The sequence below is a fragment of the Anser brachyrhynchus genome, assembly GCF_964034855.1.
Source record: "Anser brachyrhynchus genome assembly, chromosome: 1".
Taxonomy (NCBI): Eukaryota; Metazoa; Chordata; class Aves; order Anseriformes; family Anatidae; genus Anser; species Anser brachyrhynchus.
Window position 1 is genome coordinate 101,207,671 of NC_137694.1, and position 16,965 is coordinate 101,224,635.

Here is a 16,965-nt window from a genome sequence, read left to right on the forward strand (position 1 = left end):
TGCAAAATAAGTTTTAATAGTTCAAAGAATATGTGCTTATTTCTAGATCAAAAAAACAAAAATTGTGTTCCTACCTGCGTTATGTGTCTCCCGGTTTTTCTTTCTGTTAAGCATAAAGGGAAAACAGTGATATGAAACAGAGGGAAAAAAATCTGCATACAAACATTTCTCTTATTTTCTTATTTTAATTACAGTTAAAAATACTAAATACTGTATTCTGCTCTGAACAAGAACACGGCAGAAATTACACTCAAAAGAATTGGTATTAGACATTGGTACTAAACAGTTTCTAACAAAAAAATCATTAGTGTTCAGCCTTAAATCAACTTCAGCAAAACAAAGCATAGTGTAATACTCAATTTGGTTATTGTTACATATTTACAGGGCAGGATTTTTATGTTTTTGTTCAGCAAGAACTATTACACTATCCAATGTTCAATAAAGCCAATTATTAAAAAAACACTACTTTTGAGCACCAGGAATGCTAATTGTTTGTTTGAAATATTGCTTTTACATTCACAGAATCAATGTAACAGGAGAAAATATTACCACACAAATTGATTCTTTCAGATGTGTTACCTTCAAACATCATACCTTCTAGTATCAAACATTTCCTTTGTGTGAGAAGCCTGAATTACCATTCTTCTGCAACTTTTCCTCTTTACTGCCTCAAAATTCTGTCTATGCTTTTGGGGTGTGATGGTTGTCTTTATTTTCATATGTTCATCTGGGATTTCTGGACCAACAGCTACCAGCACGATCACTGTGAAAAGCCTCAAATTGCTTTGCCGGAAATCAGTAAATCCTAAATATGTACTCTCCATATATAAATCAAATGTTGCTTATTCATGCAGTAAGGCAAATACTTTCAGGAAATCTACTAAAGCAAAGCACATGTCTTATGGAAAAAGAAATGTTTCATTAAAAAAAAATTCAAAAGTATGTCTGTCCAGCAGCACCCTCTTAGTCTAGTTGCAAAAAAGGGAATAGCATTTTCTGCTCTCCACTCACTGTTAAGGCATAGTCCAGACATAACAAGGAATCTGAAGTGAGAAGGCAAGATGTAGGTGGATGACACGTGTGATTATTATCAGCCACGTACCCTTTTGTGCTTTGAGTTGGCATTTATTTATGATAACTCACCAAAAGCAGTGTGTAACTCAGACAACCTTTACAAGACAGTGCTGTTACTGCAGACGGCCATATCTGGAGACATTTGCTAAGAAATCATGCCTAAAGATGAACATCTTAAAGTCAAATAAATGCCACTGAAGCCTGCACATCTGTTCTACAGCTATTCAAGAAGAGATGAATCTTCTGTTCATTGAAAATATGCACCACCAGAACTAAAATGCAAGCAGGAGATCGTTGGTTTCTCAATTTACAATAAAATACAATTTTCCCACTTATATACAAAACAATCATCTGTCATTCTTATCATAAATCATATCCTACAAGGCCAGCTAGCATAAGATGGATGCTGTAACTAGGGAATGAAGGACTGCCCTGCCACATAAAGTGTTAGATCAATAACCTACTACACAGGAATGAAGACTTGGAAAGGTTGTAATGAATTTTGAGTCCCTCTGTTACAAATTTTGGTTATAGACTTGCTATTCAACCTACGGGTGTGTTTTGACTTCCACCAGAGATTTGAGAAGACTTAGATTTCACTGCGATTTGAGATAAAAACTCCTCCATCAAAATGATCATAGTGTTCCCCCAACATCTGCAAGGAGTCTCTGCAATAATACAGGCTGCAGTCTAACCTAGGTGGTGATACAGTCTTACATGCCTCTGGCTGGTTTGTGCGATAAAGAAACTCCTTTGCCTTGGTGGCCAAGGTAGACACACCTGACAAATAACTCACCGTAGACAGGGGAAGAGAGAGAGGCAGGTTTGTAGCCATAGTTCCCAGACTTTTGGATCAATCCTGGTCAACCCTCAGAGCTTCTCATTAGTACCCTTATTACCCCTTAGAACCTTTTAACTAGAAATTTTGTCACTGCAATATGACCACAGGCTACAGAACTACAAAAATCATTTTTCCACAGAAACTCACCGATGTTGCTTCTTAGTAGGTGTCTCATTCTCTGTCATCTCTGGCATGGTTTCAGAGAAGAGAGCCTGAAGAAAATTGTGGAAGGAATTAACAATAACTGCACTCTACAGAATTCTTAGCACACATTTGTTACACCATTTTGCCTTTGACCACAAGGATAGGGCCACACTACACAGTACGCAGAAGTCTATCACCTTGCTGTAGAGGGGCTAGTCATGTGAGCACTAAAAATGAAGTACATTACCTATACAAGTGCTATAAGAACCACTGCTCTCTATGAAGAACTGGTTTCGGTTTCCTCAGTTAATTTAAACTAAAAAAAAAAACAAACAAAAAAACCCACAACTATAATCCCAACTACTTAAAGAAAGCAAAAAGGAAAATTAGAATATATGATTGTTGGATTTTTTGTTTGCTTCTTTGAATGGGAAGAGGTACAGCTGAACTCGTCTTTTTCATCAGCACTTCCTAGCTGAATATGCTTTCAATTCTCAGTTCTAAATAAAGTTTGAATGCTAAGTAAAATACAAACTACAATGAGGACATTAATTATGTGACTGTTTAATAGCACTCTAATGAAATGACCTCATAATGCAGAAAGTTACAAAACTTGCTTGTTACTGAGTTAATGTACAGTTTAGAACAGACCAAACCGACACCCTACATTCATGTTTTCAGATACATAAAATTCAGTTAAAAATAAAGTTATGAAATAAAGTTATATGTGATAACCTAGTATGTTGCACAGATCCTCAGCCTGAACACATAAGTAGTCTGTATTAAGACAACAAAAACATGACAAAAAGAGAACAGAAGATAAGGTTAAATGAGTGACGATTGAACACATTTCTACTAGAGCAAGGAGCTTTATAGACCAAGTAACATGAAGTATATTGTAGATGACACCAGGGGATTTTTTATTTATTTATTTATTTTTGACAAGACAGAGGTCTGTATTTAGTATCATGCTCCTGCTCATACTCTCGCCAACCAACCTGTTCTTGCAACTCTTCCCATGGGCCCTCACACTCCTGGTGGCTTCACCTCTCCTTGGCTCGTCCTGGAAAGCCTATCACCTTCTTTTACCAAGCTTTGTATCTTTAGGGTATTTTGTTTGTCTGCTTGCTTGTTTTTACTGTAAGGAAGTGCGGGTAGGTTTTAATACAACTTTCAACATCAAGCTGTTCTTCAGTAAACTGAGTCTACCATTACTGACAATGGCATTTAAAAGATGAGGAAAAAAAATCCCTATGAACTAGGACCAGCCACCTATAGAGCTCCCAGAACACTGAAGCACACAATTCGGAAGGGAGTATGCGTGCACATGTGTGTAAAGTTAACAGAAATATTCCCTATCGGGCCAGAGCAGAACTTGGGTTTGCTCTCCAGTCTTGACACCCTTAAAAGTCTGCTTGAATGTAACACTCTCACTCAGTAAACCTTAATTGATTAACATTGCAGCTGATGCCATTTACCACACTGTCTCTTATTTAAGCACTGTATCTATTCCTAGGAAGACAGAGGAAAAGTTGGCAAACAATGAAATAAAACAAACAGGCAGTACTCTGCAGATAGGTCCAGCTCGGGAAACACAAAGTGCGTGAAGTTTTCAAGAACCTAAGTCCACCTGACACAAGAGCATGCACACCAACACGAAGTCAGACACAATCCTGTGCAAGATGAGTTACAGCACTACACCACTCCGCTGGGCATTATGTACAGCCCATCTGAGGCATAACTCACCCAAAGGGAGCACAGCACTACCTACTTCTATTTCTTGACAGGCTTCGCTTTCTCCATTCTCACCAGCCATGCTCTGCCTAAGGTGTGAGAAAAACTGAGAGTTAATGTAGTCTCTTATTGTGGGAGAGTCCTTCAAGTTACTGAAAATTCAAAACTCTGAAGGCCAGAAAACCCAGCTCCACACTCAAGACATTTATAACCTCTTCCCTGAGGTGGTGGTCATCAGTCCTTACACGCATCCTAGCTGCATTCATCGTACCAGGCAGGTGGGGCCACACTGAATGATGAAGGGATTAACTGGGAGAGTTTAGCAGATGTCCAATCCTGATTATAAAAGTAAATCTGGTCAGACCCCAGGCACCTTTTACACTGCTGGCCACCAGAGAGATGCTCACATACACATTGCAGGATTGAGGTCTGTACACCTCATTTCAGTGTTTGATGTTTCAGTTGTGTAAAACCAGCACAGCAATATCTATTGTCATTGAGGCCATCAGAAAAGGCATGAGAAGCGGACTCATTGGCTGGCAATGGTACACTCTTGTCTATCCGTCTTTAAGACCGCACCTTGTGTACCAGGTGAACTTGCTGTGCAAGAGGGCACAGGGAACATTCAATTTAGCATATGCTGTGCTGTTTCTATGTAGTGGGGTAAATATGTGGGCAACAGAGTGTGTGGACATAGTTCTGGTACTGAAAAACTCACAAACAAACATTATGTTTAAAAGATGGAAGATGTTGATTGCATCCGGTGATAGCCATACACCTTGTTTCTTGACTTTTCTGCAGCTATCCATAAGGGCAGAGTTGGCATCTGTTATTGGACATTACTAGACCATGTCAAGTACACTAGAAGTGAGAACAGAAAGATGAAATTTGTCTCCATTTTGGTGAATTTACCATTTTTAAAAGACTAAGTATTTACCAGATAGCTCTGTTTTTTGTTTTTTTTTTGTTGTTTTGTTTTTTTTTTTGAAATTTATACAATTTCAGAACCAAAGGATATTTCTGAAGTACAGTGTATTTAATGTAGAAAGCATTAATATGAATTTAGATGGCCAGTTACTATGCGAGATGAAGCACAGATGTGTCAGAGCTAATGGGTATAAAAACAACCAACCCTCTCCCAAACCAGACACATCTGCTCTGACTCCACCTGCTTCTCCCTACACACAGTCCAGATTGCATCCGCATTCCCATCTTCTCTCCATGCTCCTACACTAAAGCTGCTTCTGTCTGCATTCCCTCAGCTCAATTCTTACTCCTAATACCAGGTTCCCCATTTAATAAAATCAAGATCTATGTATTTTTCCACCGGCCTTATTCCTTCCTCCCTAGCAGATGCCTTAAATGATTCAGCAATACATTACATATTTGGGAAGAAAGGCAAGGTCTTATGGGAAGTTTGTGTTGAAATTTATTAATAAAGCTTGTAAACATTTTTAGATCCTGAGAAAATTGAGAGTTCTTATAACAAAGTGTCAAAGACGTCTTATCTCCCTGTTTCATCCTCCTCTGTCCATTTTTTTTTTAATTTTTATTTATTTTTAATGAGGGTCAACAACCTTCTTCTAAGCAGTGCCATTCCCTGCATATTTCCAGCCAGATGCCACCACATTGAGTGTATTAGCCTCACAAAATATCAAATATAAATAACTAGTAAGATTGCATTTCATATGGTTCATTCTGCTGGGAGGCACAGTTCATTTCCTATCGAAGGAAGAGGGCACAGGAGTGCCATGAGTGTTATTTTAACTTCACTTTACTGTGGGATTACTTCAAGCCAGAAGCTTATTGAGATTCACACAATTCAAACAATGTTTCCCCCAAAGTTTCAAAGCAGTTTTATAGGAGTGATAAAAACATACAAAGCTGTACGCATTACCTAATTAACCTATTAGTTTATTTCATGTTCCGATTTGCTCCTTGAAAAGAAGTGGTTAGATGTATTAAACAGCACTTGTATACAACCCTGGGGCATCTATTTCAAGACTGTATGAAAAGACAGATGGGGAACTGAAGATTTTTTTCTTATTCTTATCCTATAACGACAAAACCCTTTGCATTTTATTTGATAAACCCCAAAACAGAGCTGGCAACAGTAGGCAGGTGGTATTCTAAAGAGTTGTTGAAAACACAGACTCTGAAAATTAAAAATTAAAATATAGCTGCCGAGGCAGAGACTTTTGTGGGCTGCTGTATAATGTTTATCCTACCTCCTTTTCTTCCTAGCAGCTGTCACCACACCAGAGCTTGAACAATGGTTTCTCTTTACTTATTCCATGTCAAGTAATACTTCCAGGAGAGATTCATTTTCTGATTCAGCACAGCAGAAGACGAGTATTTGCTTTATAAGCTCAGGGGCAAATATATTTTAAGTTCACTCATGCAACATGCTCACTTGACTCAGCTGAATATCTTTTGCAGAAATAATGTACCAAATTATAAATTCTTTAGACAGATCAAGGAGATGCAATTGGCCATTTATGGCTATTTACTCACACGCTTTATGTAGTTTATAGCTCTTACAACGTCAACTTGAAATACTGCTTTTAGTTTAAATGCAATGCCATCCCCAGAAATGAAGAGATACTTTGTCTTCTGGAGATTTAAGTTTAATGCACTTTAATCAGTGCTACAGTCTTGCAGTTCTTAGGAGTTTCATACCTCAGGTCATGATTTATGGCCAAGATCAGTTCCAAGGCATAGGTATCTACTACACAAATGCTAATTTTTTCCAGCAAGACAGTGTCCTCTTCATTCAAGTGACTATTTTTCCAGTCTTCCATGCATGTTTTACAACAAGGCTAGCTTCAAGCAGGGACTTAATTCAAGCTTTTAATCACAAGCAAGGTGCCCTTGAGATAAAAAGCCACAACTTACTGCCTTTTCTTTATTCTCCCCTCGAGACGCTTCTACGCTCATTTTACATTCTCAGTTGCAGAAAATTTAACTTGAAACTTTATCTTTGTGATTGTTTCCTACCTACCAACTACTTTTGCTACTAAAAGTAGCCTTTTAAGACCACTGTACAGGAAACCAGCAGGAAAAACAGTCCTATTCAAGAGGAAAATTACCTTTGGTATCTTTTAGTTTGGTTTCTGAAGAACCCAAGGTTTTGTTGTTACTGCACTGTGTCTATTCACCTGCATGCTCATGATGGCCGGGCCCACTGACTGACCTAAAAGAAATCCAAGACATTAAATTGCCAGTTGTTTACCAAAAAACTTAAGACTGCGCAGAGAAGAACAGGTGAGGTCGGTGCTGACACTGACGGTGACCAGATGGATCCTGCCCAACTCTGTGACCAGCTAACTCTACAGCACCTACGTACTGGCTGGCCAGGGTGGGTCAGGTTGGTCTAGGTGGGTGTATGGGGGATTATAGGGCAGGCGAGAGCTATCTCAGCTTCTCACAGAACACACGTTCCCGATCCAAACCAGCTGATAATTTCCTTGGGCAAGTGGGCTGCTCCAAGAACTTCTGCAAAAGTTACTATCAGCAAACCAATGCCAACAAACTACAGCTCGTTATACAATCCACTTCATTCTTTTAACTTGTCTGAAAACAACAGATGGGGGAAAAAAAATCACTGCTTTTAGAGAATTTTTTCTTTACCTCTTCTGTTTGTACTATCTAACCTCAAAGACATTGGTATCTTCCCTCCTACTGACTTACAGCAATTAAGTTTCGGTAAGGATGTTATATAAGGTCACGCAAGAGAACTAGAAAGACGGTCTTTTTTCCCTCCCTCTATAACTACATTGCAGGAAGAAGCTGGCTTATCATTCAAGTAACGTTCTCTCACACTTACAGTCATTTTGGTTTATATTTACAAATTCCATAATATTAAAGCCATAATTGCTTGTGACCATTTCCTAACACGTTGTTTCAAGAGAGCATTGCTGTAGAGCCATTCATCTGCAAAATCCTGACCAAATCTGCTTAAGAAACTTCTGAAGATCCACCTGTCCTGTTTATTCTTCTTGCTCTGCCATTGCTGCCCCTCCAGCTCTCCTAGATTACAACCTCATTCACTTAAACCTTGTGGGAGACAGGGAGGAGTTACTGCTTCACTGAATCGAATCTCTTACCTGCTCTGCTGTTCTGAAAGCTGTTTGGAGAGGCACCTCTGGACCTTAGCATCCAGAAGCGAACTGCTGCCACCTTCACTCATTGTGTGGATGATCGTGGTACTACAGACAGACTGAGGTGGCATGAAATGCTAGCAAAGGAAAATGCCTACACAAACTGTCTCCTGTGACCGGGATGAACTATTACATGGAAGAAGGCACTCGGGGGGCAAAGAGTGATAAGTGCACAAGTAGCACACAAGTTAAAATCACAAAGACCAGAGCTGTCACCCTAAAGAGGGTCTCCAGCTATTTTAGATCAAAATAAAGGGACCAGAACTCTTATTGGGAAATCAGGAAAAAAAAAAAAAACACACATGGAAATCCTCATGATACCATGCTCATTGGATATTTCATTAAGATTCAAAAGTCACCCCATACCAATTTCATGAAAGATGTGAGAAAAAATGAGGCACTACTTTAAGCTGCAAGACACTGCTCATTTCCCTGGTTTTCAATGTCCAGTGATCCACTGGGCACTTCAAGACATGAGATTAATTTCAAATTGAAGACATAGATAATTACATCGTGCTTGAAAAAGGCATCAAAGACCTTTTTTTGAGGGGGAAGGCTAAGTGGATGCAGAGTGGCGTGCAGACAACTTCCTTCTGTGACAGGCCATCATTCCCTGTGTGGGCTAGGTTACCTGTAGCAGAGGACAAAAGCAGCCTGTACCGTGGCTGTGAGTGCACTTCCACTCTGGTGCAATAGCATCTACCAGGGAGCCAAACCTTTCTAGTAGGATGTTACCTAAAGAACAAGCCATTTATTTTTCCTGAAAAAGCTGTAACATGCAAGTCTTCCTGGTCTCTGATTAGTGGAAGCTAGATGATTATTTGTAATTGAGGAAGCCCCCCACTGGAAAGCTGTATCCAAAACATTAAAGACTGACTGAACAAATGAGAAGTTACAGATTCAGCAACAGCTAATCTGATTCTGCTTTCTGATATGACCTCGCCACCAAATGAAATCTCTATTTAAAGACCAGTACTTTGTTACAGGGCTCAATAATCGATTTAAAATCAAAACAGAAACATTTATTTTCGCTACCGCACCCAGGATACTACTCTTCACTTAATTTTTTGGTTTAAACCTGACCTGTTGTGCCACTACAAATGATCCTCACAAAGCCTGTTTATAAGGTCTTGAGGAGGTATCAGGTTAGCTGTTAGACCGTCCCCTTGTAGCCATGCCAGATGCACAGGCACTTGCTAAAACAACTTGCTGCTCTCTCTTGAAGTCCCTAACTAATAAGCAGTGCAAAATATCCTAGAACTGAAATGTGCAGGGCATCCACAGCGTTTATGCAAACTTTTTTTTTTTATCCATCTTTTCAGATAAGTAATTAAGTACAAAGGATTACACAATAAAGTTTTTGAATGTTTTAAAGGTTAGGGGTTAAGAAACATGACACAAACCAAGAACTCATCACGCGTTCATGCTACGGGAAGCAGTACTGTGTAGGTCTTCACTACAAAGCTCCTTTAAACCATGCAGAAGAGATCCATCCTGAGATTTGGTTACAAACATTGGCCTCCCAGCATGAAAGCTTTCCCTATGAATCTTAACGGGGCTAAACACAGAAATGGATGAGGTAGAAGGTACCATGAAACAGTACGTAGTTTTATCACACAAGCTAATCTAACTTACCCCCCAACACCACCTTTAAGGCATGTAATTTCTGAGTACCTTGATTTTAAAAGAAATAGTTAATGAAACTTCAACTTTCAGAACCCTGCAAAACAGCAACTGTGTGAAAGTGCTTCCAAAGCACCTGTTCAGAGCATACGGCCATGTCCTTCAGAAAAGGTCAGCACAGGATTCCAGAAATGGTACTTTCACTACCATCAGCTGTAACGAGCTTTAAAATCAACCACCACCACCACAAACCCAACAAAAACGAGCAAAAACCCCAGAACTTTGCAATGTCCTTTTCATTCCAGGCTCCTAACAAAAGGTTTTAGCAGCCGGAAGAGAGCCACTTCTCCCCTTTGCTCTTCAAAGTTTTTTTCCAGATAAAAGGGGTCCAACAGGCAATTTCTTCAGTTCCAAGAATAAGGAATTCACCTTGTGGTCTGGATGTTTGACAGATAGCTTTGTGTACTACTGGCAGGGATAAAGTTGCAGACTATCTCAGTTAGATGTAACAGAGAGGTCGGAATGAAAGATACCTAAGACCAGGTGACTAGGACAGACACACTGTCTTAACAGCCACATTTAAAAAGAAATTTAAAATCAAGATCAGTATATGTTAGACACCAGAAAAACAGAACAACTAGATGCAAATCCATAGGAAACCTGGATTCATTAATTTGTTTACTTTAGGAACTAGTTATTTAGCTTGGGAGAATAAATGTACATGAGCTATCCAGAGGTAAGTAGTTCTGTGAACACCAGAAAAATCACACAGGACTATTACAGAAATTCACCACCAGTAATGGAGAAGAAGCTAAAAGCAGACTTCCAAGTTATTACTTTGTGGAAGTTTGAAAGAAATGGGTAATGGCAAGGGACAGGAACAACAGACAGACTAATATCATGATCCTGCAAGTTTTACTTCATTAGAAAATCCTTCTCTAAAATGAAAATGCTTGACTTCCATCTTCTTTTTTTCTATAATTGTCTGAAATTATCCCCCAGTTGCCACCTGAGACTACCTTGGCAAGAATATCTTAAAGTGAGACTAGAAGGGAGAGATCCCCATTGTGTTCCTGAGCAAGGGATAGCCCAAATGCATTAGTTTTTCCAAGCTAAGAAACAAGGTCCTCCCATCCCTGCCCTGCCAAAATAAAACAGAAAAACAAACAAACAAACAGAAACAAAAAACAAGCAGAAAAAAAAAAGCCACAAAATGAGTAAGAGGGACTGGAAAGCCTCTTGAAACAATTTACAGGTGGGACTCTATACCTTGCCAACCACAGCAAGCATAAAATATACACTACTGCTTCAGACAAAGGCAATCCTTAACAATCCAGATCGTCAGGTATTGGAACTGAGCATCACCCTTGGTCTCAGACTTAAAAACCGAACAGACAAACCTCAAAGCCTTCAGCTCTCTCTACTTCCACTTAAACAAAGGAAAGAACTATTGGAAGTTTCCCGTTCCAAACACAGGCACAAGCTAAGCCCCCTCCAGCAGGAGAATTTTTGAACTTGAGCCATGGAGAGGAAGACACAGGAAGATACACTTTATTATTGTAGTAAATGAGGAAGAAGAGTTGTAGTACTGAGGAAAAGGCAGTTTGCAGACAACCTACGACTAGCGTTCAATTTCTAGCTAACTTCACTGATGTAGGAAAGCAGGGCAGGGTCCAACTGTACCAAAGGGTGAAGGTCAGCATGAATTTAATGTCCCATAAGCCAACCACTCGTTACAGACTACAGACACAGGCAGGCATCCCAATGACTTTCAGATCCTAAGATCTGAGAAACATGCACCTAGACTTGTAAGTTACTAGATCCAAGCTCTAATCTCTCCAGTCTCACTAGAGAGGGGTCCCAAAAAACTCATTTTGGTACACGAGTACCAGCACAATCGGGGTGTGCTTTTAGATGGAATCGATCTCATTTAATGGTACTCCTCTTAACCAATTAACCTGACAGAAGTACCAGCACAGGTAACTGGGCGAGAAAGGCACTTGTTAACATGGAGCACAGAACATCTTTAACAGCTCGCTACTTTCTTCTCATCTGAAGCACAATGGCACACGGCTTGGCTGATGTAAAAGATTGCTATCGCATGTCATGGCTGCGAAGTAACTCATTCATCTTAGAAGAGTGATGCCACTGCTCTTCATACAGGAAACAAACTTTGTTTGCACAAGATTTGTCAATCCTGTGCACGTAGCAGAATCAGTTTTGTGCTTACTCAGAGCATGACAACAGTGCTACAGTTGTCAAGTCACAACAAAGCACACTTTGAATACATGAAGTGCACATGTAAAAGCTGGAATTGTATTTTAACCGTGGAGTTACGTTATCATTATATAAGCGTGGCACTGCACAGTGTTGCTTCATCAGGGAGCTATGATCTTTAGAAGCTTTACTACATTCTGAAAAAAGGGAAGCCCTACCGCTCAGTGGTTCAATCCAAAATGTTTTCACTCGACTTTTCAGAACCACATTATGATCAATACCCTTCAGAATAGGAAAATATGTTCCTGAGGAACTTGACTTGGAGTCACAAATATAACGGAGATAAAGAATGCTAGCACAGGAAATAAGTTATAAAGGGACTCCAAATACTAGGAGCGAGTAGTCCTTAAAGCTGAAGACAAGCATAACGTGTCTTCAGAGGCCCAAAAACTGTAACTCAACCTGTTATTAAACTCTTAGAGATATTAATGCTGCCAGATGCTGCACATACACACAGAGTTTATATACCCACTTTCCTAAAAACATCTGGTTTGTACACACAGCTAGGCACGCGTCTCCAACGGGATTTTGGTATTCATGGACAATGTTCAGTATTATGTTACTTAACAGAAAACAGAGTCAGCTGAAACGTTGTGCGGTGACACTCATTCACGACCCTTCAAAGTGGCACAGGTTTCACAGTAAGTATATATATATACACACACACAAACAAGTGTAATAATATATATATTTAAAAGTTCAGATGTAAACAGCCGTGATTCATGGAGGATCCCTTCACACCAAATGCTACTTATACTTCTCCCCAGGCATGTGTCATTTACAAAGTTAATTTTAAGACCATCCTGGATCCAAACGGTTATTGTAACAACACAAGCACTCATACGAAAATTAAACAATTGACTTGTCCTTGCCAAATTCAGCATGACCCCACCCATGTCCTCCATGAGTATTTAACTTCTACCCTGTTTAGAATCCGAATTCAATCCATACATTACATTAACTCACGCCAAAACTGAAGATGACTGTGTATAATGCCACACACTTTGCACCAACCCGCTTTGCAAAGTAAAGGTGCATGCGAATAGAACTCAATTCCAAGTCGCCCTGATGACTAATTTGTCAGACTTCAATACCTGGAAGCCTGAGGTGTTGTTTGTTTTCTTAGTATGTTGAAATCATAACAAACAAACAACACACAGAAGTAGCTCTTTAATTCCTCCCCTTAAAGAAGCTGGAAGCACCCTCTACATTGACCCAAGAAGAGAAAGGGGAAAGGCCGGAGCAGCTCGGTCCGTGGTGTCCGCAGAACACTGCCGCTTAATTTTTGCCACCTTCTTCACGTGTTGTCTTCGGAATCGCAGCCTAAGGCTAACGCTCGGCTACAACAGTCGAGCCGGTGATGCACACAGCAGGCACGTGCCAGACACACACCACAACGCCACACACCTAACAGACACTTCAGTCCATCCCCGCTCAGCTCTTGGGAACACTTACTGCTTTGAAAGCCAGGAACCAAAGGAGTAAAGCTCCCAGCACGCACCCACAACCTAATTCTCTCCTTGCAGCTGTTAGACTCCCCCAGGCTCCAGCACCAGTTTTCTCTCCACTCTTAAAATCCTTCCAGGTGTTGATAACCTTATTCTGAAAGGCAGTAAGCAATATCCAAGTACTACATGGGTTGCATCTATTCTCATGGTGCTTCACACACTTGATATGTTATTTTGAACATACCCGCCTTAAAGCCACACTTGGAACACAAACAGTTTCCAAGTTTAGTTCCAGTTAAGTGATGAACACATTTCCAGTTGTCAAACCTACTTCACTCCAAAAAGTACTTATCGTTATTATAGCACGATCATTATTATACCAGTAATTGTAAGTCAGAATTAAACTTCTAAATCCTTATAATAATACTAAGGACCATTTCTCCATATTTATTCCTTCTTGCTTGTTTGATTATTGCACACGTGTGCCAAGTAACACCCTGCGGTTTGTTAAAGTGCTGTATAACGTAATCAACGTAAGCAACATTGCTCTAACGCACTGGATATGGAGGAGAAAAAGAAACTAAAGTCATGTTTCCAAACCAAGCTTTTACATCACCTACTTCTGACTGCTTAACGTGCAATCGTTATGCTACTTTTGCTTAATGTTTTTAATAATCGCATCTGCATGCGATATAATAGAAAAGCTAAGCTATTATGTGAAAAGTAAAAATAAAGACACGCAATTTTTTAGGTACTTACGGCCAGTGACCCAACGCATCCTTCTGCCTTACCCGCGTCTCCGTAAGGCCTCTGCTACTGCCAAATCCGACTGAAATCGGCCAGAATTTTTAATTCTGACACGGCTCGGGGTGTGCCCACAAGCCTCCTTCCCTCAGGACCCCAGCCGAAGGTACACCCGAGGGGAAGGGCCGGTTTCCAAGGGCCGTGCCGTGAATAAACCCCGGACACAACCGGGCCCCGGTCGTTCCCCCCTCACGGACAAAGGGGCCCGGTTGGGGGGGGGGGGCACCCGCCGTCGCCATGGCAACAGGCCGAAGCCCGGCGCGCGCCCTCCAACCGTCGCCTCCCTCAGGGCAACGGTCGGGGGGGGGCATAACGGCGACCCTCTTCCCCTCCCCTCCCCTCCCTTTTCCTCCCCTCCCCTCCCCTCCCCTCCCTTCCCTTCCCTCACCGGCGGGCTGGGCGGGCTGGGCGGCGGCGCCCCCACGGCGGGCACCATTCTCCGTGCGGGCACCCCGCGCCGCCGCCGCTGCCTCCTCTCCGCTCCGCTCCCCTGCCGCGCACCCGAACCTGCTGCCCGCACGCGCGGCCCGCCGCAGCCAATCCGGCGGCGCGGGTCGAGCCGCCGCGGCCAATCAAAGAGCGGTGGGCGGGGGAAGGCGTCGCTCGCTGGAAGTGGGAGGGGCGGAGGCGGCGCGGGGCCAATCGGCGGGCGGAGGGGTCGAGGCTGGCGGCGCGTGCCGTCAACAAGTTAAGGTGGCCGAAACAGGAACTGCCGCAGATCGGCACCCCGGCCGGCCAATGAGAGAGCGGGGGAGGGCGGAAGCTCTTAAAGGGAAAGCAGCTGTCGGGAGGCCCCGCCCCGGCGGGCGGCCGTTACGGGCCCCACAGGGCCCTGAGGGGGGGCTCGGGACCACAGCTGGCTCCGAGCGCTTCCACAGCCGGTGGGCTGGCAAAGTTAAAATAAAATAAAACTTTGTTTTCTTCTCCCATTTAAAACGTTGTGTTCACAGAACACCTATGTGACAAAGAAATAAAAGTAAATAAAAAATAATAAAATAAAAAATAAAAAATGTTGTTTCTGTCACTAAACACCAGCCTCTGCCTCCTTACCCTTCCCCACCGCCCCCTGCAATTAGCACTCCTAATTAGCTGCCCTACACACCCATCACTTACCCTTTATATGTTACATCCTTACCTTGCTTTTTTTTAAACAAGGATTTTCCCTAAAAATGCAGCCCTCGTCCAAACCAGGAAAAACGAGCTTACTTTTTGCTACCCCGTAGTGCCCTGGAGTGCTCCATGAAATCCTCACATCACCAGTGCAGCGCATCCTCCGCTTGATGTACAGTTACAAGAAGCCAGCAAAAAGTCACAGGTGAAATCACATGCAGCAGGAAATTAGTTAGGATCAGCAGTCCGTTAACATCTGTTAGTTAAAACAATAGATTTTTGCACAAATATTCAGGAAGTTGCACATGGGGTAGGATGAGATGAGTTGCTGTTATGGTGATGGATGAAAATAAAACATCTGGACTACATGGGTTGAAAACATTCGGAGAACACCAATGAGAAAGTATTAGTGCAAGGAACAGATTACAATACTCTACCAATGGCTCACCCTGAGGAGCTCCAGCAAAGCCTTTCTGTATGTTATGCCCATTACTAGCATTTTTGTAAAGGAAGCCTTACCAAACCATACTTGATTACTTGAAAAGGAGTAGATCAACCCATGGGCAATGGAAATTTGTTTGGTGGATATCCAAAGGGACTACAAATGAACCCGAAAGTAAGAGATGCCTGTCCAAACACTTAAATAATCAGAGCTACATCAGAGGATAGTATCCTCACAGGGCTAGAATCTGATGAAAAGGCAGAAATGAGAACGTATGGAATAGGAGATGAGTTTTCATGTCAGTGGGAAGCCAACAGTGGAGTCCCACAAAAGTCTATGTTGGGGGTCCATCTTTCCTCAACACTACTGTACTGCAAAAAGGGAGTAGAGTGAGGTAAAGTTTAGTAAGGGTAATAAGAATGAGGAATGACAGATGAACCTTCCAATACTAAGTGTCAGAGAAGAAAAGTACACCCAACACATACGCTTACATACACAATATAGGAAAGAAATCCCACTTTTCCATGTGAAGTAAATGAGTTGATACTCAATTAGATAATGGCATTATAATTGTTCTTTGAATACATCACCTCAGTAACAAACAAATGCAAAGTGCTAAAAGAGATCATAGCACACCACAAGTTGTTACAAGGACCATGTAAATACCTGAGTATTGAATACTGCGGGGGAAGTAACTGCATGCCTTCAGCTAGTAGCAGAGCCACCTAATCTATAGAAGAAAGCAACATGAACAAGCGGGCTATTTGCTAGTTTCCCTGTAAAGGAGTAACTGAGTTGTCTGAAATTTTACAGACTGATTGGAGGTGATTGGGACAAGTATGGAGAAGGAAAGAAACATCGAAGAGATCAAAATAAGCGGAATGGTTTGGAATGCTGAGGCAATTTGAAGTACAGCAAGTCTTCCAGCTTCTGCAGCTGCCTTGTGAGGCTAAAGTGGATGAAGATTGCTCTCCAGACAGATCTCCAGCTGTGCCTTCTAAGCCCTCCAGTAGAGGTCAGGGAAGACAGCTGCTAGCAGCAGCTCAAGAATACAGTCAAGTCTGCAGTCTGAACTTCACTTTTGCATGGTATCCTAACAGATGCAGACTCCAACCACTGATAAGGCAATCTCCATAAACAGATACACTGTAACATATTTGGGGTTACATTCCACCCCCCTGAAAAAGTGTACCACAATATATCACTCCATAAATGGCACTTCAAAGCATGAAAGGAGCTGAAAAATTATTTTTAAAATATCTGTAAGAGAAGATGGAACTAGAATAGTTAAGAAGAGGTGAGTTTTAC

The 16,965-nt window shown here is 41.6% G+C and overlaps 1 protein-coding gene across 14 annotated transcripts in view; it reads right to left on the reverse strand.

Moving 5' to 3' along the window:
• Positions 1–14,637, reverse strand: part of USF3 (upstream transcription factor family member 3) — a 33,059-nt gene extending 18,422 nt beyond the window's left edge. For 3 of the 14 annotated variants that reach the window (XM_080597827.1, XM_080597828.1, XM_080597837.1), the window contains exons 1-3: positions 2,063–2,107; positions 1,144–1,233; positions 75–103 (exon numbers count right to left, since the gene is read on the reverse strand). Coding sequence is in view for 9 of the 14 variants with exons in the window: in XM_080597823.1 (XP_080453949.1) it covers positions 75–103; positions 2,063–2,127; positions 14,494–14,541 (142 nt within the window). In the remaining 5 variants the exon portion in view is untranslated. The other 11 variants (XM_080597823.1, XM_080597829.1, XM_080597832.1 and 8 more) reach the window with 10 other exon arrangements.
• Positions 14,638–16,965: the final 2,328 nt, after the last annotated feature.